This window comes from Mandrillus leucophaeus, unplaced genomic scaffold (assembly GCF_000951045.1).
Source record: "Mandrillus leucophaeus isolate KB7577 unplaced genomic scaffold, Mleu.le_1.0 Scaffold269, whole genome shotgun sequence".
In the NCBI taxonomy this organism is placed as follows: domain Eukaryota; kingdom Metazoa; phylum Chordata; class Mammalia; order Primates; family Cercopithecidae; genus Mandrillus; species Mandrillus leucophaeus.
In genome coordinates, this window is record NW_012102798.1 from 3,154,223 (window position 1) to 3,181,524 (window position 27,302).

Here is a 27,302-nt window from a genome sequence, read left to right on the forward strand (position 1 = left end):
AGAAAGAAAGAAAGAAAGAAAGAAAGAAAGAAAGAAAGAAAGAAAGAAAGAAAGAAAGAAATAGTGCCTGACCCATCACAGACACTCAATAAAGAGTAATTTTTATCCTATTTTTGTTGATAAGATTGAAAAGGTGGCCTAGGAGATAGAAAAGTTTTTGATGCCCCTTGTTGCCAAGGGGAAAAATGGACTATACAAGAGTTGAAAGAGATGAGAGAATTTGGACCATGTATAAATAAAAGGTCAGAACAGTGAGACAATGCTGTGGTTCTGAGAAGGGAAATGAGAAAGAGAGACAAGTTAAAGATGGAGAAGATCCACCAAGGCATTTCCTAATTCCCACTTAGAAATGGAAGCTCAAAGACAAGAGCTAAGGATGGTTAGTAAATAAGAATAAAGGAAAATGAGGAATATCAAACAGTGGTGCCATTTCCAGCCACTCTTAAAATGAAATGTGGATCTACATGGATTTACCAATCCAAGCACACAAAGTTCATCAGACCCTATTTGTATTATTTCCTGCTGCCTCTTTTACTTGACATTTATGTGAACTGGCTCTAGAATCCATGTCAAATGGCACCTTTCCAGATTTTTGTCCCACAGAATCCATAGACAAAGTGTGCCTTTGGATACATTTTATCTAGTCTGTAAATGTAGGGCCTCCTTCAGCTTGTAATGAATCTACATTTAACTGTGCAAGTCTACATTACTTAATTTCTCTATGTCCACTTTTGGATTTCGTTCTATCAGGGAACTCTGGGAACGTCTGAGAAAGTGTCTGTATTTTTACAACAATGCAGTGAATGGTAGTTAAATTATTAAAAGCTGATTTCCAAAATGCTTGTTGAATGTTGATGACAAAATTAAGTCCTTTATTTATAGACAGCTTAAGATTAATTCTTAATTTTAAAAGGGAGAGGAATGGGTGGAGAATTGGGAACATATATAAATGTACACATATGCAGAGAATATATAGAGAGGCATATATGGAATATGTACTTATGTACTGCCCCTAAAGTTACTGAGTGAAAATGTTTCAGAGGATACTGACAAAAGACCTGGAAGTTGCTGAAGAGCCTATGCATTCAGTTCTGTAACCAATAAATAGAAACTGACTCACATGGACACATGCTTGTGCTTAACAATTTTCCACACTTTGGCAAGACCAGTGGACTCATTTTCAGCTAGATAAGTGTGTAGGTAAAAAAGACAGTTCTAATATTGAGGGTATAGCAACCATCCCTTTATAGCTTGGCTAACAAATACTGGGACACTAGAATCTGTGAAGTATATAGCAATCATGTAAAAAAAAATGCCAGAGGAGAACTGAATGGGGTTGCCCACTACTGTCAGACTTTATGGCTGAGGTCGCAGCTCTTTTGGAAGAGTTCTATTGTGTCAGCTCATATAGGTCTCCAAGATTGCTTCTTACCTTGAGTGCTTTGGGTCAGGTCCTGCTGGGGAAGCCCTCAGGCACTATAGGTGGTCCATTAACTCTTTCAACTATTAACTCCTTCATTTCTGACAAAGAGTAATTCACTGCTTTGTGACTCCACAGCCTCTTGCCTTTTCCAAAGTGCATTTGTTATTCACAAAAAAGCCTAGTGCCTTGACAAAGTCTAGTGCCCGCATTCTTGGTGCTGTTTGGCACAGGTCATGTTCTTTGAGTGGTTTATATGGTATGTAAACACAATACTCTATGCTTATCTGGCCTCTAGGTCCCTATCTACCATGGTATTCATTCTCTCCCTCCCCCGTGGCCTTAGTGAACCATCATCACCCCTTACCTGGATTAGTGCAATGTCTTCTAACCAACCTCTTTGCTTCTACCCTACCCCTTCCCACTCAGCCCTCTGTCTTAACCAACCACAGTAGCTGGAGCTTTAAAATGCAAATTTGATATCACTTTCAGCTTAAAATTCTTCTGTGACTCTCCTTCGGAAACCAAATGCAAACTTCTTAATAGGCTACACAAAAAGGCTGCCAGGGACTGACCCTTATCCTCTGTCTCCAGCCTCATCTCCTGAAACTCCCTGCTGGCACCCTGTGCTTCAGCCATTATGAGTTACTTGCACTTCTGTTATCATAATGTATTCTCTCACACATTCGTGTCTTTGTTCCTGCTGGTGCAATTTTTTTAAACTTTTTTTTTAGGTTCAGGGATACATGTGCAGGTGTGTTATATAGGTAAACTGCATGTCATGGGAGTTTGGTTTGGAGATTATTTTGTTAACCAGGTAATAAGCATAGTACCTAATAGGTAGCTTTTCTGATCCTCTCCCTCCTTCCACCCTCTACCCTCAACTAGACCTCATTGACTGTTGTTCCCCTCTTTGTGTCCATGTGTTCTCATCATTTAGCTCCCACTTACAAGTATGAAATTAGATACTTGGTTTTCTGTTCCTGTGTTAGTTTGCTAAGGATAATGGCCTCCAGCTTCATCCATGGTACTGCAAAGTACATAATCTTGTTCTTTTTCATGGCTGCATAGTTTTCTGTGGTATATATGCACCATATTTTCATTATCCAGTCTATCATTGATGGGAATTTAGGTTGATTCCATGTCTTTGCTATTGTGAATAGTACTGCAATGATTATACACATGCATGTGTTGTTATGGTAGAATGATTTATATTCCTTGGGGTGTATACCCAATAATAAGATTGCTGGGTCAAATGGTAATTCTGTTTTACGTTCTTTGAGGAATCACCACACTGCTTTTCAAAATGGTTGAAGTAATTTACATTCCCACTATCAGTGCATAAGCATTCCCTTTTCTCTACAACCTTGCCAGCATGTTATTTTTTGACTTTTTTTTTTTTTTTTTTTTGAGACCAGGTCTCACTCTGTCACCCAGACTGGAGTATAGTATCATGATCTCAGCTCACTGCAACCTCCACCTCCCTGGTTCAAGCAATTCTCCTGCCTCAGCCTCCCAAGTAGCTGGGATTACAGGCACATGCCACCACACTCAGCTAATTTTTGTATTTTTAGTAGAGACAGGATTTCACCACATTGGCCAGGATGGTCTCGAACTCCTGACCTCATGATCAGCCCGCCTCAGCCTCCCAAAGTGCTGGGATTACAGGCATGAGCCACCATGCCCGGCCAACTTTTTATTAATAGCCATTCTGACTGGTGTGAGATGGTATCTCATTGTGGTTTTGATTTGAGTTTCTCTAATGATTAGTGATGTGGAGCATGTTTTCATATGCTTGTTGGCTACATGAATGTCTTCTTTTGAAAAGTATCTGCCTGTTCATGCCCTTTGCCCACTTTTTAATGGGATTGTTTGTTTGTTTCCTGTAAATTTGCTTAAGTTCCTTATAGATGATGGATATTAGACCTTCGTAAGATGCATAGTTTGCAAGTATTTTCTACCATTCTGTAGGTTGTCTGTTCACTCTGTTGATAGTTTCTTTCACTGTGCAGAAGCTCTTTAGTTTAATTAGATCCTGTTTGTCAATTTTTGCTTTTTTTTTGAAATTGCTTTTGATATCTTTATTATTAAACCTTTGACAAGTCCTATGTGCTGAATGGTATTGCCTAGGTTGTCTTCCAGGGTTTTTCATTTAAGTCTTTTATCCACCTTGAATTAATTTTTGTACATGGTGTAAGGAAAGGGCCCAGATTCAATCTTCTGCATATTGCTAGCCAGTTATCCCAGCACCATTTATTGAATAGGGAGTCCTTTCCCTATTGCTTATTTTTGTCAACGATCAGATGGTTGTAGGTGTGTGGCCTTATTTCCAGGCTCTCTGTTCTATTCCATTGGTCTGTGTGTCTGTTTTTGTACCAGTACTGTGCTGTTTTGGTTACTGTAGCCCTGTGGTATAGTTTAGTCAGGTAATGTGATGCCTCCAGCTTTGTTCTTTTTGCTTATAGTTGCCTTGGTTATTTGGGCTATTTTTTTGGTTCCATATGAATTTTAAAATAGTTTTTCCTAGTTCTGTGAAGAATGTCATTGATAGTTTGATAGGAATAACATTGAATCTGTACATTGTTTTGGGCAGTATGGCCATTTTAATGATATTGATTCTTACTATCCGTGAGCATAGAATGTTTTTCCATTTGTTTATGTCTTCTCTGATTTCTTTGAGAAGTGTTTTGTAATTCTCATTGTAGAGATCTTTCACCTCCCTAGTTAGCTGTATTCCCAGGTATTTTATTCTGTCTCTAACAAATATGAATGGGATTGCATTCCTGATTTGGCTCTCAGCTTGGCTGTTGTTGGTGTCTAGGAAGGCTAGTGATGTTTGTGCCTTGATTTTGTATCTTGAGACTTTGCCGACATTGTTTATCAGATCATGGAGTTTTGGGGCAGATACTATGGGGTTTTCTAGATATAGAATCATGTCACCTATAGAGATGGTTTGACTTCCTCTCTTCCTATTTGGATGCCTTTTATTTATTTGTCTTGACTGATTGCTCTGGCCAGAATTTCCAATACTATGTTGAATAAGAGTGGTGAGAGAGGGACCAGGCAAAGTGGCTCACGACTGTAATCGCAGCACTTTCGGAGGCTGAGGCAGGAGGATCATGAGGTCAACAGATTGAGATCACCCTGGCCAACATGGTGAAACCCCATCTCTACTAAAAATACAAAAATTAGCTGGGCATGGTGGCGCCTGCCTGTAGTCCTAGCTATTTGGGAGGCTGAGGCAGGAGAATCACTTGAACCTGGGAGGTGGAGGTTGCAGTGAGCCAAGATCGTGCCACTGCACTCCAGCCTGGTGATAGAGCAAGACTCCGTCTCAAAAAACAACAACAATAACAACAACAAAGGGAATGGTGAGAGAGGACATCCTTGTCTTGTGCTGGTTTTCAAGGGGAATGCTTCCAGCTTTTGCCCATTCAGTATGATGTTAACTATGAGTTTGTTGTAGATGACTCTTAACATTTTGAAGTGTGTTCCTTCAATGCCTAGATTATTGAGAGTTGTTAACATGAAAGGATGTTGGCAATTCTAATGCCTAGAACACCCTTCCTATCCTCTCTGCCTGTGTGTTGTTATGGTAGAATGATTCTATCTCTGATTCATCGTTTTTTAAGGGCTTTATTGAGATACAATTTACATAACATATAATTTACTAATTTAACATATGCAACTCAGTGGGTTTTAGTTTGGCCATGGAGTTGTACAACCAACATCACTATTTAATGTCAGAATATCTTTGCCTTTTCCAAAGAAAACTTGTACCCAATAGCAGACTTTCAATCTCCTGCCCTTCCTCCAACCCCTGGAAACCATTAATCTACTCTCTGTCTTTATTGATTTGCCTATTTCAGATTCATCTTTCAAGATTTCTCAGGTGTTGCTCTCTCTTGTTTGTCTTTCAGGCCCCAGATTTCAAAGTCTATTATCTGGATTCCAGTAATACCCTATGCAAGGCTATGTCTTAGCGTTTATTTCACTGAATTCTTGCCTGCCTCCCCCAGGAAGTAACAGTCCTCTCTGAAACCCCAATGTCTAACACTTTGCTTGGCTCATAGGTAGTGCTCCATAGCTACTGGCTAAATGAAAGAACGACAGGGAGGAGGGCTTCTCAATGAGTGGGTGAGAGATGAATGAGGATATAAGCCAGACAGTGAATGCTTAAGTATCCATTTTTCAGCTCACTTGCACTTAAATAAACTTACCAACCACTACACTGATGTCTCTTCCATCTCTACAGTTGATGTGCATGTTCCAGAACCTAGGGAAATATTTCCATAAGTGGTGCAGAAGGAATATATCCTCAGGAAATATTCATGATACAGCAGTTTAAGCTTTACCTATGGGACTAACAGGAACACTCTCAGGCCATCTTTCTGCTTAATGTTTTCAATTTTCAATTTTCTATTTATTCTCTCTCTCCCCACCCCACTCCTTCTCCCTCCCCCTCTCTCTTCCTATCCCCTAGTCTCCACACAACCTCAGGATATTTGCCTTTGTTTTTAAAGCACATTTTAGAATATCTCTGTTTAACAATGTAGGTCTTAAGACTTAAAAAAAATACTTTAGTATGAAATGTCTGAACAAGAATCTACTTTGAAAGCTAATATTCCACATTTCTTTCTTCATGATTGTATATTAAAAAGTTCATTAGCAAGGGAATATAAAACAATTTAACAACACAATAGAATATAAAGATGTTTAAAAAGAAACTCTCTGATTTTCAACATTTTCTTGGCTGGAGCCAAATGGGGGTAAACCCTGACTCTGGCTACCATTTTGGATCTTTATGTGTCTCTATGTCTTTCTCCATGTTTCAACTTCCTCCTTCTCTTTTAATATCTTATCATCTTCCATGTCTCTTTTCTCCTCCATTCCTGATCTCTTTGTCACTCTCTCTTTTTTTGATTTTCTCCTCTGCCCATTCTGCTGCCTGAGGCTTCTTTTAATGTTTCACCTTCTGTTTCTCCTCCACTTTCTCTTTCATTCTTCCTAACTAGTCTATTTTGTCTTTCTTACATCCTGTTCCTTTCACACATGCAGAATGAGATAGGAAAGGCACAATGGTGGGGCATGAGCAGGAAAAGAGAGTGGGAGAGACTAACAATAGGGCTGTCTTTCGCCTACCCCATCATCTGCCACCAAAGGAAATGTGTACTGGTCCAAATTGCCCATATTTTTTCCTCTTTAAGGTAAGGCACATAACCTCTCTGTGCCTCACTTTTGTCCTCTGTAAAATTAAAGCAAAATAGTACCTTCCCAGACTACCTCCCAGAGATGTTAGGGGCAAACCTGGGAATGAATACGAAAAATGTTTGAAAAGAAACAGACCCCTGTGATTGGGAAGCACTGAGGAGGAAAAGGTGGGAGGATGACGGCCTTGCACTGCATAGGGATCCAATTAACTGAGGACTGCCCCTTTGAGGAGTGTGTTTCTTTTCATCTTTGTTCTACTCACCACATCACTTGGTTGTCTGTGTACCTTGTTTGAATGTTCTTAGTGTCTTCAGAGGGGAAGGATAACTTGCTCCTTTGTATGCTGTTGATTTTTATCCCTTCCTTTTCTCTTGCCTTGGGCTAGCAAACGGAACCTCCAGCAGCCAGCTCTCTACCCCCAAGTCTAAGCAGTCTCCCATCTCTACGCCCACCAGTCCTGGCAGCCTCCGGAAGCACAAGGTATTATGTCTCTTATACCTTACTAAACCTCTTTGCACTCAGAGTTTCCTGAATGGCTCGGTGAAGGTTTTCTCTTCCATTCCAACTCAAAAGCACATTAAGGCCAGAAATTTTCTTCATCTGGCTCCATTAACTTGAAGTTCTGGGAATCCAAGCAGGGAGCAAGCTTCTAGTCATTTTTATTTATTCCTCCAGTTCCTGATTTATTTCCTGCTACATTCTAACACTTCTTCCAAAGGGTTTCCAAAAGGTCTCCAAAGCTAATGAGGTAACCAAACCCTGCTTTGGGACATGGGTTGAGCACTTGTCTCCCCAATTCAGAGACATAGCAAAGGGGGTGTTCAGGGCACTTTATGTCACCAGGCACCAGTCAGTGGAAATGACAAAGATAGCAGTCCCAAAAAGTTGCACTGAGTTACCTACTCCATTTAGATTTACTGGACATCAACAAATGAATAGCTCCTACTTTCACTATGTACCCTTTATCACCAGGCAGATTCTGGTGCAGTGTAGGAAGAGAGCACATATACACATTGCACTGGCCTTGGCCACCATGTATATCCCTTAAACTATTCCAAATAAATATATCATTAAATAACAGAGCACATAAATTCCCTAGCCCCACTATCCAAACAGATTCTCACCCAAAAATCTCTGTGTAGAAAATATGCAATGGTCACTGCCTTGAATTTCTTATACCTAAGGCAGTGTTGATGTGACTTATGCTCTGAATACCATACTGTGGAGCAACTTCCTCTAGCCTTCTCTAATCTTTTTCCTGCTCACAAGACTGGGTGTGAGATGGTAAAAGGCAAAAAGCCACCAATATGACTAACTGCATCACAGAATCAGAGATGGTCAGAGATGGAAGACACCTTAGATGGAGATAATTTAGTTTTATTTGATTCTCTAAATAATCTTATGAGGTTTGACATTTTACAGATGAGGAAATTGAGAGCCAAAAGGTTAAGTTACTTACCAAGGTAACATATCTAGCCATAAGAGTGGTACCCAAATCACCACCAGTGGTATGCTGTAGCCAGCTCACACGAGGTGGTGAGAGTTGATTGTGTACATTGCTTCTCAACTCTGTATTGAGTGACATCATATTTGTAACTTGAATTTGGCCATGGTGGGAATATGTACACCATGGACATTAACAAATACTGTAAGTCAAGGTTGTTTTTTTCTCACAGTCAGTTGCTAAACAGTTAACAGCACACCACTGCCCGTCATCCATTTTCCTTTTCTTTTTTCTATATCAGTCTTTTAATTTCCTGGCTAATCTGGCTACTGCCGGCCCCACAATTTCTAATGTCTGTTCCGTTGCTTTAATGGCCCCTTTAACTTCTGCTATTGAACCTTCCAGAACTTTCTGATTGTCCTGTTGAGCTATTTCATTTCATCAAAGAAGTATTTACTGAACTCTGTGTAACCAGTGTTACCTAGAGATTATGAGATGGATGAAAATAGTTTTTACAGTTGGCTTTTAGTTATTCTTTGCTGAGCAGCAAAGCTTGTAAATATGGACATGCCAAAATGGGAACAGACTACTTCTGTTGTTCCACTGTCCACACAGCACCTCCTATATGCCTTTCTGCTCCTACCTTCCTTTTGGGAGGCATGATTTACCCTAGCACTTTCCATCGGTACCTTCCCTAAAGTGTGAAGGCAGCTTGGACATTCGTTCTGCACACTCGAGTTATTCAGTTTTTCAACTGACATGTTCAGGTCATTTACTCTGAGGACCCATCATCCATAAGCCCACCAAGGTGAGTTGTTTGCATTGTTAAACTCTTTTTCCTGGCTGGGCTTGCAGGCACTTATGGCTTGTTTGTTTACTGACTCAATTCTAACCATTGAAGACTAGAACAAGCTCACAGGTGGCTGCATTGTCAGAGTTTCACTGTTTTCTTAATTGTGGAATTTTCAGTGTTTCATTTTATTTTTAAAATTACTCTTTTTAAAGACAGTTAAGCAAGCAAATGTTAAGTAATACATTATATCATTTTCTAGAGCAAGCTTTTAAATAAAGTAAACATTTAAATTTGGTATAATTCTCACTATTTTTAAAGCTCTTTATTTTTATATCATTTCAAACTTACAGAAGAGTTGCAAAAATAATAAACAACTTATGTATCTCTTTACAGGGATTCACTAGTTGTTTATATTTTGCCTCATCTACTTATTTTTTATGTTCTCCCCCCCATATATATATATATATATGTGTGTGTGTGTATGTGTATATATATATATAGACACATACACAAATAAATACATATAGTACATGTTACTTTTTCTGAACCATTTGAGATTAACATCATGGGCAAACATTATGCCCCTTTACCCCTCAATATGTCAGTATGTAGTTCCTAAGAACAAGGACTTTTTCTTTCATAACCATAGCGCAATCATCAAAATTAGGAAATTTAACACTGGCACAATACTATTATATACTCTACAGTCCATACTCACACTTTATCAATTGCTTTAATAATGTTTTTTTTTTCTGGTCCAAAATCCAATCTAGAATCACATGTTGCAAGTTCTCATGTCCCTTTAGTCTTCTTTAATCTGGAAAAGTCCCTGAGACTCTCTATCTCTCAGTACAGTATATTGTAGAAATAAAGGGTACAGGCCAGTTATTTGGTAGAATGCCTTTCAATTTGGGCTTGTCTGATGTTTCCTTGTGATTAGATTCAGATTCTGAATTTGGGGCAGGAATATCATAGGAGTGATGTTGTATTCTCTCAGTGCATCCTATCAAGAAGCAATAGTGTCATGCTTACACCACCAGTAATGAAGATTGAACTGGTTTTTCTGAATAAGATAAAAAGCTTGTGATCCTGTCTCAGTCCCCCTGGATCTCAGGTCCTAGATTCATGCTCCTCCTTTCACACAGCTACCTGAACCTTAGTACCATCAAGTCTCTGGGCAGCAGGTCTGAGCAGATCTCATCTAGACTTCTGTCCAAGTGGACCTGAAAGGTGTGAGTCATGATGCAGACAGGAAGCAGATGGCTGAGGCCATGACTTTCCTCCTGCACAATTGGAAAAATCTTGAAGTCCCAGCATCCCTTTGGTAACTTTTGATGGCTGTGGCGGGGCCCTAAGCTGTAATCAGCTTCTTGGCTTCTTCTCTTAAGCAGTTCATGGAGAATCTTCTTTAATGCAGCTGCAATGGGGTTAGCCAAAGTCCGCATACTCAAGTGTTACAATGTGGACACAAAGTAAATCCTTGGATAGTTAATGAGAACAACATTTTGCATTTTCATACTGCTTTTTTTTCTATTGCACAGCCATTTTCTCATTTACTCGTATGATATCCCTGTGAAAGAGACAGGGCAGATAGCATTTCCCTTTTACGAATGAGAAAAAAAGAGGTGCAGAGGAAAGACAGTCCCAGTATGATTCAACAAAAATTTATTAAGGATCCCTTTGGAGAAATATTTAGTAAAGATTTTCAAAAAAAACTAGAAGGATAAGGAAACTCTTTCATTTATTTAATTTTTAAAATTTCAGATCAGTGATTGCACCAATGGCTTGAAATTTAGAGGCATTTTGTATGCAGTTGTCTAGAGACTAGAGGGAAGTATATTCAACATAGTATTTGAAAATATAAATAACGTTATTTAAATATGCACTTTCCTCTGCTTCCAGACTTCTTTTGTCCTCTTGTATGTGCTTGGAGAGGCCCTTTGATGAATAAAGTAGGGTCCTGACCCTTAAATCAGAGAATGCAACTAACTAAAGTGGCTTTGGGTAGTATGATCAAGAGCTAACGAAAGGACTACATGAGCACAAAGGAGGGTGGGAAAGACATCCTACTGGGAGAGAGTGGGAGATGGGGAAAGCTTTTCACAGAAGTAACATTTAAGTGGCTGGTGAAGAGAACAGGCATGCCAGCTTTAAAAAAATCAGCAAGAAACAAAATCACACCATCATAAAATTGCAGGGCACGTTTGGGAAATAGAAAAACCAAACTAGAAGCCAGGTTTCTCAAAACTCCTCCCTGACTTCCTTTGGACTATAAGCTCCTTGGACCAGAGACCAACTTTTTGTTTTCTCTAACACAATAGTATCGCCAGCACAGCTGTATTTGTTACAAACATTTTGTTCTGTAGGGCTCCAAGGGACTAAGCAAATGAATTTCAGGTGCAAATTATTTGTATTGCTAAGCAATATGTGTGTTTCTGTATTTCTACATATCAATCAACAACAACAGAATGTTGAGATAATTCCTTTTCCTGAACACTGTTCTACCCATACAAGAAAATACATTTTGAATACGAAATGATTTGATGGAGATACAGTGTTCAGAAGTTCATAATTAGGCCTAGTTCTATGAATTCTCTCCATCGCCTGCATCTCATGCCATTAATTTGGAGTCTCACAGCAGCTACAAGTGAAATCTCTTCAGGATTCTACCCTCGGGCCTTATCCCCGCTTCCTCCGAGATAAAGTTCTGGAACAATCTTCTCAGATAATTTTTTCCATCAACCAAGCAACTCCACTGAAGTATCTGTTGCATGAATAATGCTAAAGCCGGGTGGTTCAGTGTGCTGGGACTCAAGGTGGCCTCCATATTATTAAAAGGTACTTTTGTACTACCTGAAAAATACCCAGGGAGTTCACTAACTTGGCAATGTGTGTACCATTTGTCTTGCTTTGGGGTAACTACAGAAAAAAATAGAATTATTGCAGTTTATAGAATTTTGGAACTAGAAGGAACCTTAAAGATCTTCCTCAATTTTAAGATCTAGAAGCAAGGACCCTGAAAAGGGAAGTTAAATGGCAAAGGTAGGCCTAGAATCCGAGTCTCCAGACTCTTAATCCTGTGCTTTTTATATTACAGTGTTGTTTCATCATATGCAAGTTTAACTTAATGGAATTCATCAATAGTCATAACACAGTAATAGAGCGAACAACTATAAGACCTTCTCTTACATTTGTATACATCATTACATCCTGAATATCACTACATACCTATATATACACATGTGTATATATATAATATATATAATAAATATATATTATATTTATAATACATATAATAAATATATTATATTTATTACACTATATACAATATTATAATATATGTGTTATTTAATATATTTATTATATATAATAAATATATATACGTGTATATATAGGTGTGTAGTGATATTATATACATTATATATATATACACATGCATATTGCTGTATATGGGTGCATACTCAGAAATCACATAAATAGTACTTAATTGTCAATATAAAGGATTTTCAAAGGTACTTTAAAACAATAACAGCTTATTGAGATATAATTCCCATAGTATAGAAGTCACTCCTTTAAAGGGTACAGTCTGGTGGTTTTTAAGGTAATTTAGTATACCACTATCTACTTTTAGAACATATTCATCACCCTCAAAATAAACCCCTTACCCGTTAGCAATCGCAGCCCCTTCCCCTTTCATCCAACCCCTGGCAACCAACCACTAATCAATTCTGTTTCTATGGGCTAGCATATTTGAAATAGTTCATATAAATTTCCCCCTGAAAACTGCTTTAGCTGCATCCTATAAGTTTTGGTATGTTGTGATTTCATTTTCCTTTATCTCAAGGTATTTTCTAATTTTTCTTGTGATTTCTTTTTTGACTCACTGGTTAGTCATCTGTGTGTTATTTAATTTCAACATATATATGAATTTCCTGAATATCTTTCCATTATTGTTTCTAATTTAATTCTACTCTAATTTAATTCTACTCAGGCCAAAGAATATAATTTGTATCATCTAAAACCTTTTAAATTTATTGAGAATTGTTTTATGGCCTAGCATATGATCTATCCTGGAGAATGTTCCATGGGAGCTTGAAAAGAATATGTATTCTGCTCTCATTGGATAGAATATTCCATAAATGTGTATTTGTTTATAGTATTATTCAAGTCCTCTAATTACTCATTGGTCTTCTGTCTAGTTGTCCTATCCACTATTGAAAGTGGGATATTTAAGTCTTCACCTAATATAGTTGAATTGTTTGTTTCTCCTTTCAATTCCGTCAGTTTTTGCTTCGTGTATTTTGGTACTCTGTTAAGATGCATAAATATTTATATTTATGTTTTCTGGATATATTGACTCTTTTTATCATTATAAAATGTTTTTGTCTCTAGTAATAAATTTGTCTTAAAGTCTATTTTTTTTCTGACATCAATACAGCAATTCTAGCTCTCTTTAGTTACTGATTGCATGGCAAATCTTTTTCCATCACTTTACTTTCAACATATTTGTGTGTTTGAATCTAAATTGTTTCTCTTTTAGATAGCATTGAGTTGGATCATGTTTTCTAAAAATCTATTTTGCCAGTCTCTGCCTTTAATTGGATTGCTTTATCTACTTATGTTTAACGTAATTATGGTAAAGCGGGAATTACATCTAACATTTTGCAATTTTCTATATATGTTATATCATTTTTTGTTCATTACTTGATACTTGCCTTTTATGTGTTAAATATATTTCTTAGTGCACCATTTTAATTCCCTTGTTGTATTTTTACTAATTTCATTTTGAGTAATATTTTTTAGTGATTGCCCTGAGGATTACAATTTACATTTTAATACACTCTACTTAAGATTAATACAAACTTGATTTAAATTATATATAAAAATTTTGCCATAGCATAGCTCTGTTTCTTTCCCACTCCTTTTTTCTCTTACTGACATACAAATTACATCTTTATACATAATATGTCCATCAACACAGTCTTGTAATTACTAGTTCTTGTAGTTGTCTTTTGAAATAAGCCAGACACAGAAAGAAAAATATGGTATAATCTCACATATATGTGGGATCTAAAAAAAAAAAGGGTCAAATACACAGAGATGGAGAATAAAACAGAGGTTACCAGAAGCCGGGGATAGAAAGGGAAGAAATGAGGTGATATAGGTTAAAGGATACAAAGTAACAGATATATAGGATGAACACATCTAGATATCTTAATGTAAAATATGAGGACTATAGGTAATAAAATTGTATTATTGGGTAAGTAGATTTTAGCTGCTCTTGTCAGCAAAAAAGTAATTATTTCACTATAGTAACCACTATACTATCTATATGTAACCCATAACATTATGTTGCAAACTTCAAATATACACAGTAAAAGAAGAAAAGAGTTACAAAAATAAATTTGTACAGTCTTTTGTGTTTACTTATACATTTACTATTTTTTTTAATTATGTGGATTTGAATTACTTTCTCATATCCTTTAATTTCTCTGTGGATGATTCTCTTTAATATTCTTTTGCAGGACAGGTCTGCTAGCAATGAATTTTGTGTGTCTATTTGGGAATGTTTTAATTTCTGCTTTATTTGTGATGATAATTTTGAATGAATAGGATAGTTTTGTTTGCTTACCTTAAATGCCTTGATCCAGTAAGACTCCCAGCCTTTGCTGAGGGACTCTGTTGCTGTGTTAGGACATGATTTCAATGCTCTGCAAGGCAGTTTACAACTCCATCTTAGCATTCTCTTGCTGCTTGCACAGGGCCTCAGGGTCAGCCAGTGGGGAAAGATTAGGGCCATCTCACTTCTTTTCTAAGAATATACCCAGTCCTGAACTTGTGCCTGGCCTTCAAGATTCCCAGGAATATGTCTGAGCTTTTCAAAGATCCTTATAGGCACATAATTCTATGACTTTTTCCTTTCAAGGTTTTCAGCAGCTTGATTTGCCCCAACTTTTGCCCTCTTCCTCCTACGGCTGCGATTTTTAAACAATTAAAACTGATCAATGCCCCCTGAAAAGGCTGTTCACAGCAAGTGTGCTCTGAGTCAGGTTAAAAAAAGAAGAACCTGGCAAATGGGAGTTTCCAGGGAGCTAACCCACAGGTCAAGGAGTGACAATTCTCTGGGAATGAGTTATATGGGGAGCTCCAAACCCCCAACTGCATCCTCTAGTAACTACTAGATTGCTGTTTTTCACGGGTACAGTAGTTGTGACTGTTGGTTTTCAAGGCTACCATGGAGCTGGGGAGAGGGAAAATGGAAATAGGGCAAGTTGAAACACCAAACATCTTAGTATTTTTACAAGATTCATCAGTGTTTTTTCAATACTGTTTGGACTGTTGCAAGCTTTTGATTGATTTTTAGAGCCCTGAAAAAGTTAATTTTGACAGTTTTGCCAGTGTTACTGCATTTGTTGAGGAACAGATTTTCAGAAGGGCTTATGCCACCTCTCTGGAAGTCCAGAACTCAAAAATACTTTTGACTATGTTCACTTTATTCCAGTACTTCAGAATTAATCCCTTCAGAGATACAACTCCATTGTATGCCACTTTGCCTCAATTCCATTTTACATGTATTCGTTGCATTTCTAGTATTTTCTTGACATTGTACATCCTACCTGTTTATCAGTTTTCTAAGAAACTTTTGTTTGGTAGTTTAGAACAGGGATGCCAAATCCTGCCTGTGTCTTGGTTATATTTGCATGGATGACCCACTCCATCTAATTTTTTTTTTTAACGTATTTAAGGGATTGTAAAAGAGCAAACTCCAAACAAACAATGAGGAATGTGTGACAGAGACCATATGTGACCTGAAAAGAAAACCTAAAATAGTTACTATCTAATCTTTTACAGAAAATTTGCCAACCCCTGGCTTACAGTGAAGGGATGGTACGTTGACGAGAACTGAGAACCGAGTCTATTTGCTGTAGTTGCCTTTGTTGTGTTTCTTAATCATTCAATATTCCTTTAGGACTCCCAAATTATAGTCTCAGAGCTGGAAGAAACCTTACAGATTGTTCACTGATAAAGAAACCAATATTCAAAAATTTGTTCAATGTTGTAGCATTAATTGGCCAGGGTTAAACCTTGGGTTTCTGAATATGCTTTAATCCTCTTTCCATTATAAGGTGCCTACAAGTTTTCCTGTCACTTCTTTTTCAGCAAAAAGCATTTTCAATGTTAGATAATTTCTCAGTGTTACATAAATAAGTCCTTCTCCTCCCCACTCTTGTCTCTCTTCCTCATTTCCACTCTTTTCTCTACCTCAAGGAGAAGCTGTGTTCTCCAATTTTCTTGAACAATCCTCTACTAAAGTTCTTGTCCTTATGATATAAAAGCAGTGGCAAGGCGGCGGGGGTGGGGGTGCCACAGAATTGATTCTATATTTTCCAGTTTTCTTTGGTATCTTATCAACAACATGTATGAAAAAATGTGGTTTTCAAATTGTGTTCCATTTGGGGAAGGTGAGAAAGACAGAACTGGGTGAGATTTTGCCTCCCACACCTCTGGTACAACTAGAACAACTACACTTTTACCTATTCCATGTATTGGGCTTCCAAGCAAGATTTCATTTGAATAGAGGATTTAAAGGGAGAGAGAGGGAGGAAAGAAGAGAAAGAGAGAGAGAGAGAGAGAGAGAGAGAGAGAGAGAGAGAGAGAGAGAGTTAAAAACCAGTGATTTAGACCATGGATGGAGTCCAAAAGGAATCACAAGGATTGTCACATAAAGCCTTTGGAGAATGGGAAAAAGTCAGTGCCATGTCATCTCCGGCCCTCCATCTCCTCAAGACAGACATAAGGCTTGCGGCAGTATTGCAGCCAGGAATCCCAACTCCTGGAAGCATCAGAAAATAAGTTGGAAGTAGGTAAATGTGGTACATTTTCCCAGCTATCATTTATTCAGGGCCTGAAAGTTCTCTGGAAGATTGAAATGAAACTACATATATATTCACAACTGATTTCGACAGGGGTGCAAATGTCAATCAATGGAGGAAAGACAGTCTCTTCAATAATGCTGCTGGAGCAGTTGAATATTCATAGGCAAAAAAAAGTGTGATGGCCAGGTGCAGTGGATCATGTCTGTAATCCCAGCATTTTCGGAGGCCAAAGTGGAGGATCACTTGAGGTCAAGAGTTCGAAACCAGCCTGGCCAACATGGTGAAAATACTAAAAATACACAAATTAACCGGGCATAGTGGTGGGCGCCTGTAATCCCGGCTACTCGGGAGGCTGAGGTAGGAGAATCGCTTGAGCCCAGGAGGCAGAGGTTGCAGTGAGTGGAGATCACACCACTGCACTCCAGCCTGGGTGACAGAGAGGGACTCTGTCAAAAAGAAAAAAAAAAAAAAAAAGAAAAAAAAAGTTTCTTGACCTAAACCTCATATCATGTGCAAAAATTAAAAATGGATTATAAGCAAAGAATTCTTAGACTTGACAACAAAAGTAAAATCCATAAAATAAAAACTGATAAATTGGGTAAATTTGACTTCAAAAATTAAAAATGTTTGCTCTGCCAAAGACCATGCAAAAGGTGTGAAGGTGTAAAAAGACAAGATATAGACTGGGAGAAAATATTTGCAACCCAATATCTAATTAAAGGCTTACTTGGAGAATATAAAATAACTGTTAAAACTTAGCAGTAAGAAAAAATCTAATTCAGAAATGAATAAAATCATGAAGAAACATTTAATTGAGGAAGAAATATATATGAAAACTAAGCACATGAAAGGATGTTAAACATTATTAGCCATCAGGGTAATGCAAATTATAACCACAATGAGATGTCACTACAAATCCACAAGAATGGCTAAAATGAAAAATGGTAAAAACATCAAATACTGGAGAGAATGTGGAGAAACTGAACTAGTAATACTTTGCTGGCAGGAGGTGAGACTGTAAATGGTATAGCCACACTGGAAAGCAATATGGCATTCCTTACAAAACTGAAAATGGAATTACCATATGACTCAGCAATTTTAGTCCTGGGTGTCTGTCCCAGAGAAATGAAAATGTATGATCACACAAAAACATGTACAGTACAGGAATGTTTACAGCAGCTTTATTTGCAATAGCCCAAAACTTGAATCATTCAACGTGTGCTTCAACAGGTGAATGGCTAAACAAACTGTGGTACATCTACACCATAGAATACTACTCAGCAATATAAAGGAGCAAATTATCGATACATATAATGGCTTACACAAGTCTCTGAGGAATTATACTGAATGTAAATGGCCAATCACAAATGGTTATATACTGTATGGTTTCATTCATATAATATTCTTGAAATTCCAAAATTACAGAGACAGGAAACAGATTATTTGTTGCCAGGGCTCAGGGAAGAGGGGAAGATTGGATGGAGCTCTAATGGGGTAGCACAAGGGAGCCTTGTGTTGAAGGTACAATTCTGTATCTTGACTGTGGCGATGGTCACACAAATATACACACATGATAAAATTGCATAGTACTCTATACACACACACATACACACCCCACACACAAATGATTGCATGTTAAACTGCAAGATGGTACCATTAGGGAAAATTGATTGAAGGGTACATTGGTACAAGGGTACCTCCCTGTACATTTTTCAACTTCCTATGAATCTATAACTATTACGTTGTAAAAATTAAAGAAAGTATTAATAAAAACGAAACAGCCATTCCAGAGCTCAAGATATCAAGAAAAAGAGAATTAACTTTGTCTCTTCTCTTCTTATAGGACCTGTACCTGCCTCTGTCCTTGGATGACTCGGACTCGCTTGGCGATTCCATGTAAAGGAAGGGAGAGTGCTCAGAGTCCAGAGTACAACTCCAAACCTATCATTGTAGTAGGGTACTTCTGCTCAAGTGTCCAACAGGGCTATTGGTGCTTTCAAGTTTTTATTTTGTTGTTGTTGTTATTTTGAAAAAAACACTCTAATATGTTCGGTTTATTTTCCTGTGATTTCTCCTCTGGGCCACTGATCCACAGTTACCAATTATGAGAGATAGATTGATAACCATCTTTTGGGGCAACCTTCCAGGGATACAAAATGTGCTAGTCCATGACCTTTCAATGGAAAGCTTAGGTGCCTGCGTTATTTTTGCCCTGTCTCATTTTGCCCATACAGTCTTCCTTCTGTAGAGGGCTGTTTACATATACAGCACTTAAAATGTTTGTGTGGGGGAAAAAACTCATTGGCAGATCCAAGAATGACTTTGTCAAAACACAAGTGCCCCTTTTCTCTGGATCTCAAGAATGGTGAATGACCCTGGAAGGACAGCAAGGCAGCTCCCCAGCCTCACTCTTCACTCCTGATTGAGGCCCGGGTTTGTTGTCCAGCACCAATTCTGGCTGTCAATGGGGAGAAATAACCAGCAACTTATAATTGTGACACCAGATGCTTAGGATCCTGGTGCTGGGTTAGCTAAGAGAATAGGCAGAATTGGAAAATACTGCAGACATTTTGGAAGAGTTTATAAAGCACAGTGAATTCCTGGTCAATCTCTCCACTGAGGCAATTTGGAATCAATAAGCAATTGATAAGAGTTTGGAGTAAGGGACTTCATATACCTGATTCCTCTAGGAGGCTGTCTAACATACCACATGATTACATGAACTGTATGGTATCCATCTATCTCTGTTCTATTGAATGCCTTGTTAACAGCCAACACTGAAAACACTGTGAGAATTTGTTTTCAGGTCTGACACCTTTCAGTCTCTTTTTATAGCAAGAAATCAATATCCTTTTTATAAAAACTCATGTCTGTATTTCAGGAGCAAACTCTTCGGGCTCCTTTTTTATAAACTGGTGATTTTTCTTTTGTCTAAAAAACACATGAAGAAAATTTACCAAAAAAAAGCAGAAGAATAATGTAGTTTAGAAATTATGCTGTCACTGCCAAACAGTAACCTCCAGGAGAAAACAAAATGAATAGCAGAGGCCAATTCAATAGAATCAGTTTTTTGATAACTTTTTAGCAGTTATGCTTGCATTAATAATTTCAATGTGGACCAGACATTCTAATTATATTTTAAATGAAATGTTACAGCATATTTTAAGCGACTCTTTTTTATCTATAATCCTAATATTTCATACTGAAGACACAGAAATCTTTCACTTGTCTGTAACATTAGAAAGGATTTCTCTTTACTAAGGACTGATCATTTGAAATAGTTTTCAGTCTTTTGAGATACAGGTTTATAATACTGCTTTTTTTTTTTCTGTAATTGTAGCCCATAATGGCAAAGACAACTAAATTTAAGTGAAGGTCATGCATGCCAATTCTGTGTTTGCTTTTAGCAGATATGAAGATTTCCTTATTTCTTTGTAATTGTGCAGATATTTTGAAAGGCACAGCATTCAAAGCCAAGCTGCTGTTTGGCTACTGAATGGTTTGCAGTTGTTCCTCCTCTCTAAATGGAATGAGCTTGCTGTGTGTGTGTGTGGTGGTGGTGGGAGGGGGTGGTACATGTGTGTATATGTGTGCATCTGCAGTTGCTTCAAAATTAGGAAATACTACAGGACATCCCTGTAATGGATTGGTGGCAACTTGGTGGCACTGCTGATGTGCACTGTGTAGGGGGAACCTAGTGGTGGTAGGGGTAGCTCAGATGCTCCTAGACAAGTTTCAGATGTCTGTAGCTACCAGAAACATTTTTGGTTCAGGAGAAGTGAGATGATGGTACTACTGGTTTCTGGTGAAATTGGTCATTGAAGAACCCCAAATGATGAGGATCTCTTTTTGCCCCTCTCCTTTATTTGTAGACCCATTCAAAACCATTAATAAATTCACTTTACTCAGTCCCTATTTCTTTCTAGAAGCTCAGGGTTTTCTTAGTGCCTCCCAGAACATTTTGTAGTTAATTGGGAAAAAGTGATACTTGGATTAGGGGGTGTGGGCATAAAGAATGGTGGGAGGCCTGATTTTAAACTTCAGGCCAAAGACCCCCAGTGACTCCACCCATAGTCTCACTTTAGGTCTCATTTAGTCCAACACCTTTATTTTAAGGTGAGGAAATGGAGGCTGGTAAAGAGCAGAACCAGAGGAAGAATCCAGATTTCCTTATGCTTGGGCCTCACACTAGCTCTCTGAGCATTTCTTTGATTGCGGTATATGTACTGCTAGAAAATACTAAATAGACATATTTTCTTTAGGATAACCTTGGAACCAACAATCTTCAATAACAGTAGTACATTTTCCATCTTACTTTTAATTGAGTATAAGGAAATGTTTCTTTATGGCCATTTTGGAGGGGGCAAGGGATGGGGCTTGGCATAGTTCAAAATTCGTCTCCAATAATTAATTGCATTTTAAATTGGCCCACTTTCAAGGCAAATTTTTTTGTGTGTCTGTAACTGAGCTCCTCCACCCCTGTCATTCACTCCCAATTTTACCCAATCCAATTTTACCACTCAAGTTCCATTGTGTTAATTTCTGCACAGTCAGCAAAATCAAGTCAGCAAGCATTTGCCACCACTCCCTATACTTCTCCCTCCCTTTTATACACACACACACACGCGCGCGTGCACACACACACACACAAAATCCATCTCTTGCTTGTTCCTACCTCCTGATTTTTCTTCCCTACAGAAATAGAAATAGGGACAAAGAAGGGGAAAATGTATATATTGGGGCTGGGCTGAACAACTAACTTCATAAGTAGTGTTAACTAGGGGTAATTTGAGAGAAAAGCTCCTTTTCTCTTCACTGTTTTGGAAAGGATAGCCATTAGCATGACTGCTTTGTGTCCTTATGGACTTTAGTATTAGCCTAGATTGAATCATAGTGTTTTCTAGCTGGAAGGAACCTTAAGATCACATCATCTACTCCTCTACTCCAAATTTCTCATTCTTCAGGCCAGGAAACTGAGACACAGAGGTAAAGTAATTTCCCCAAGGTCACACAGCTGGCTGGGGCAAGATTGGGATTAGAACCCACACCTCCTGGCTCTTATTCTAGGGCCTTTTCCCCCTAAGCAGTATTGCCTTCCACTAGGCCCCTGAGAGTTATTTCCCAGGGTCATGTTGCATCTTGGAGCCACATGCTGCTGCCCTGATGTCGGTGGGAAATCCACCCAGCAACCTAATACAACCCCTTTTCCCTGCATTCACATGGTTCCCATCCACATGGGTTGCAGATGTCCTCGAAGAGAGTGAGGCATTGAGGGCCAATAGGAGCAATGGGGTCCCTGGCCTTGTCCATCTGATTCAGGAGATCACTGCTCCATCTTGAGGAGCCCTCTGAATAGGCCCCCCTGAATGCTTGCCTTGCCCAAATGGAATGGAGGAAGACTGATTTTCACTGTCAGTTCACCTTGTGTCATCTCATAATGGTTGGTCTTTCCAGGCTGAGGGAAATGTTTCTTGTTTCCAGAGTAGAGAAAGAAAGAGTGGAACAATAGCTTTGTTCATCCTAACTTTCTGAGATGGCTTTTCAACATTTTAAAAAACTAGTGTGGCTAGCATTCACTGGCAATGATTTCTTTTAGAATATGGGAGTGAGATGATCTAGAGAAAATAACCTGGTCTTGCTGTGGTTGCCCTCATCCACAATGTCCCCAAAGCCATCCTGCTCTGATGAGGACAGTTTCCAAGTATAAGCAAGGGGCTTTGTGACAAAAATGTACCCTGGTTGATGTTAAATATTGGCTCCTGTGTTTGCACCAAAATAGCAAGCTGTGTACTCTATACACTCTTCCCATCTTCTTGTGTACACTGCTACTGTGGCCTTCCACAGCAGAAACCAGGGCAAAAGGGTAAAAAACATGTGGTTTTCCTTGCTGCAAGGCTCTTCCTGGGGATTAAGGGGGTATTTATTAGTGCAGTTTTAGAGTCCTCCTTCTGGGCTTATCCCACTCCTGAGGTACTTCTCTCTCCTTCCTCCTCCTCCTCCCCAGTCACAAGTAACCAAGGAACCTGAAAGTGGATGTGTAGCTATTTGAAGAAGGCAAGGAACCCTGAGATTCTTCTTTGAATCGTCTAGTCCAAGTCCTAGACCAGTGATTGGTGCTTACCTCAAACAAAATTTTGTCTGTGTTCCTAATCCCTTCAATACTCTGGGTACATATGCTCCCAATCACCCTGCACATTTGATTCTAAATGACTTTTATTTTTTAAAAATCCATATCCCTAGGACAGGAGAACAGGATGCCTATATCCCCAAAATGAGCTCCAGGACACTCATGGGAATGTTCCCAAAGATCAACCCACCTCAGAAACACCTGTGCCAAGAGACTTCCCCAGATAGAAACCCTGGGACAGTGTGGTTTGAACAACTTCTTTTATGGTGGTCCAGTTTGCTATGGAAATAAAGGGCATTGGTTTTTTTAAAAGGTGATTGGAACCTGTCCTTGGCCACATAGGGCCACTTGGATCCATTTCCAGGCCTTACTCATGTATTGCCTTCACTGAATCAAGGGCTTTGACTTTAAGTCCCAGACTGGTCTCCCAAGGGAACCATAAGTGTTTTGGAGTTCATCTGGGGTGGAGCATGAGAATGTTGCCCCATCTGTCCCTTCAGGAAAAGGTGCCTTCCCTTCCTTTCTCCTAAAGGCTAGTCCCCAGAATTTGTTTTCATCTCTAAAAGTCTAGTATGGTCTTTACACCCAGCCTCTTAGTGTTGCTTTCTGCCTTGTTCCTTTGTTAAGGATCTACGCAGACCTCCCACTTTGGCTTAGCTAGAGTGACATTGGCTATAATTTGACAAGACTAACTTTTGTTTTTTTTTTTTGACAGAGTCTCCCTCTGTCACCTAGGCTGGAGTGCAGTGGCACAATCTTGTCTCACTGCAATCTTCACCCTTCACCTCCCAGGTTGAAGTAATTCTCCTGCCTCAGTCTCCTGAGTAGCTGGGATTACAGGCGCATGCCACCAAATCTGGCTTTTTAAAAAATTTTTAGTAGAGATGGGGTTTCACCATGTTGGCCAGACTGGTCTTGAACTCCTGGCCTCAAATCATCTGCCCACCTTGGCCTCCGAAAGTGCTGGGATTACAGGCATGAGCCACCATGCCCAGCCAACAAGACTAATTTTTTTATCACTTGGTTTATTGGCTTCAACATCTTCTGGAATCAGAGGTGATTTTTTCTTACCTTGGTTGCCTGAGACTAGGGGAGTACAGAATTCCAGTTGGGAATTAAGGCATCTTTCTGCTCCTGATCAGAAGGGCAGGTTAGTTGGGAGAGGTCAGATGGTACAACAGAAGTCACCTTGTAAGTAAGGCAAAGACTTGAAGGCATTAGCATTTCATTACTAGGTCAATAACCTGAGGGAATCAATGGCTTTTTGCCACTCTACCTCTTGTGTGTCTCTTTAACTTTTCTTCCTCTGTCTGGTTTCCTCTATTCTCAGTTTATACTCTATGTTATCATTCTCTCTTTCCACAATATAAACATCCATCCTTTGTGCTGTGCAATTCTCTCTCTCCCCTTATTATATTTATTTGTACTTTTTCCTTCCTCCCTGTCGAGACATTGGGCATGTGCCTCTTCTTAGCCTGTGATTTTGCCTTGGGACTGCTGATAAATGATTTCCGGATTCAATCAGCCCTGGTCCTACCCCAGTCCAATCAGAAGTATGTTGGTGGGAATCAACCTGATCCTGGCCCTTTCTTCTTCTCCATTTTCATTCTTAATCCCTCTCCGCAGATCTTTACAAGCAGTTTCCTTATAGCTCATGTATCTTTAGGTCTTTGCCTTCCAAGCACTGTACAGAATACTTTGTGTTTCCTTTTTGTCTGCCATTTTGTGGAGCAGTGAAGCGTGCTCAGAGACATAATCAGCTGAAGAGAAAAAATCCAGCCATGGATTTATATCAGCTAAATACTAATAATTGATTTTGTTTGATTTGCCCATAATTTTTAAAGCTGCAATATAATATAATGAGGGACCACAGGTAATTTCTCCTGTCATTTGTTTCGGCTAGATGGGGATGGGGGAGTGATTGCTTAAAGTTTTACCATTACACATTAAACTCTCTATAAATAATCTTGTTTGGGGCTTGCTGTTGAGTTTTTTTTAACTAAACTGTTAGGCAATTGGAGTTGATTTAAATGAAAAGATTATTTAACAAATCTATACTATAAAAAGAGACATTCGCTTAATTGAAATGTATTTTTTCCTTCTATTACTAGAGTCACCTAAACATTTACTCTTGACACCAACTGTTCATGATACTGAATAGACAGTCCATATAAGAGAAATTAGTGGACCTAAAGAAGCCAGCTTGTAGGTGTTAATTTATTAAACAGAGTGCAAAGCCCTTGGAAATGTCACTGCTTTGCAATACCATATGGAATGCCAAAATTCACAATGACTTTTCTTTATAAGTTATCCGAAAGGGGTTTGAACAAGTAAGAGGTTATGCCAAAATGTCTCCAATGTATGGTCCTGTAATATATTGCAGCTTGAAGCCAATGATCCCTTATGACTTGTATACAACTAATGCATGTTTTGATTGAATTTTGCATTTCCCATGTGTGGTAAGTTCTTTAAAATGTTTTTGATCACCTTTTTGTGCCATTAAACTTGTACAGAAAATGCTTTTATGGCCATTTTCAAAGGGAGAAAGTTTAAAATGGAAACAGCCCACCCTTTCTGCCCTATAGCTGTAGTTAGAATTGAGTAACTGTAGCAAAACAGCTGTAATTGGTGGTTGTAGTGTTAGAGGTGTTAGCTTGCTAGTGACTAGCTTTGGAGAGTAAATGCATGGTATTGTACATCGCATTTCTTAAATAACTCATTTTAACCTCTGAAAAGAATATATTCTTCTTTGTAGTCCTTTTTCCCACCCCCCTTGCCCTCTCCCTCTCCCTGCTCCCAGGTGTCTTACAGTTGTAAATATCTGATTTGAGGCCCAATAATTCTAGCCAAGTAAAGTCAGCAAACAACAAACAAATCAAAATGTGGGGAAAAGGCATTTCTCAACCATCTCTCAGTAGTTATTAATCATTTCTTAAGGAATGGCATTGTGATCAAAGACTCAACTTTACGTAAAAATCAGTGGTAAATTGGGGTTGTATTTGGCCATTTGATTACATTTCAGGATTGAACAGTTTTCAGAATCACACGTAATCCAAAGACAGTAGGTAGTGATGTCTCTTATCCCTGCAGCTGTTTTGAGGTACTTAGAGACCTCAGAAGACTCTGCTTGACGGATGACCAATAATTATTTGAAAAAAAAGAAAAAATGAGAGAAATACAATAGATATTTAAGAATTATAGCCACCTATTTAGAATAGTTATAGCCAGAAAAAAAAACAAGGGCATGAGTTCAAATGCATTACTATCAGTGTCCCAGGCAATACCTAATCTACTCTGAGATTGTGATTCAAAAGCAGTATTTCAAGAGGCATTCTCCTTTTTGGTTTGCTGACCCCACTTGGACTGGTAGGTTTGGTGAGGCCCCCATAAATCAGCTGGAGCAGACCCTTTTCATCTCCCGTGCCTGCAACATCCCTCTTCCCCTACCCCCTCCACAATTCAGTGAGGGCTTTCTTGGGTCAGAGGACTTCAAGGTTGTCTAGAGAAGTTCCCCATGTGTGTAAGGTGCTGTGAACTGTGAGTGCTGAAGATTCGCAGCATTCAATACCAGGCAGCCAAAGAGCTGCTCTTGCAATCATTTTGGCTCTCAAGCTCTGTTCTTCATCGCATTCTCATTTCTGTGTACATTTGCAAGATGTGTGTAATGTCATTTTCCAAAAATAAAATTTGATTTCAATATTTCTGACTGACATTCTTTTTTTAAAAAACAAAAACAAAAACAAAAAACATTGAACCAATAATCATATAACCGCAAAATGTCCAAGCTGGCAGGAAACTTAGACATTATTTTGTCCAACCTCTTAATTTTATACATGAGGAAGCTGAGAGTTAATGTATGGTAGAAACACCATAATTATCGGTACAGCACATTTACAAAAAATAAGATCTCAGATCTCCCTCTAGAGTTGAGCAGGAATAAAGTGACCTCCTTTTATGCATAAGATGCTTTGGCTAATGTCAGCCTGTGTCATCAGGTGGTGACTTCTAGTACCAAGTTTTCAGAGGCCCAAGAAAGACTCCATGTCTTCCAAAATACCTCTACCTGTTGCTTGCAATTTCTTTAACAGTGTGGCTATTCTTCACACTGTTCTACACTCTCTACTCTTCACACTGTTCTACACTCTCTGTGAGAAGAAACACATAACTATCATATTTACCCTCAGACACAAATGACTGTTGTTTCTCAGATCAGGTTTTAATGGGATAAAGAACACAAAGCACTGGGTTTGGGAAGAGGTTGACGGAGAGGGAAGGAGAAAAGGACGTAAAAAACAGGAGGCTGAGGCTGGGTGCGGTGGCTCACACCTGTAATCCCAGCACTTTGGGAGGCCAAGGCAAGCAGATCATCTGATGTCAGGAGTTTGAGACCAGCCTGGCCATCATGGTGAAACCCCATCTCTACTAAAAAT

General features: G+C 38.7%; 1 protein-coding gene across 5 annotated transcripts in view; it reads left to right on the top strand.

Annotated features, from left to right (window-relative positions):
* The window catches only part of DCX (doublecortin), a 118,864-nt gene extending 92,293 nt beyond the window's left edge, over nucleotides 1-26,571 (top strand). For 4 of the 5 annotated variants that reach the window (XM_011984497.1, XM_011984498.1, XM_011984499.1 and 1 more), the window contains exons 6-7: nucleotides 7,017-7,111; nucleotides 18,589-26,571. In XM_011984497.1, coding sequence (XP_011839887.1) covers nucleotides 7,017-7,111; nucleotides 18,589-18,645 — 152 coding nt within the window. In that variant the 3' untranslated portion in view covers nucleotides 18,646-26,571. The remainder of the gene's footprint in view (nucleotides 1-7,016; nucleotides 7,112-18,588) is intronic. The other variant, XM_011984496.1, reaches the window with a different exon arrangement.
* Nucleotides 26,572-27,302: the final 731 nt, after the last annotated feature.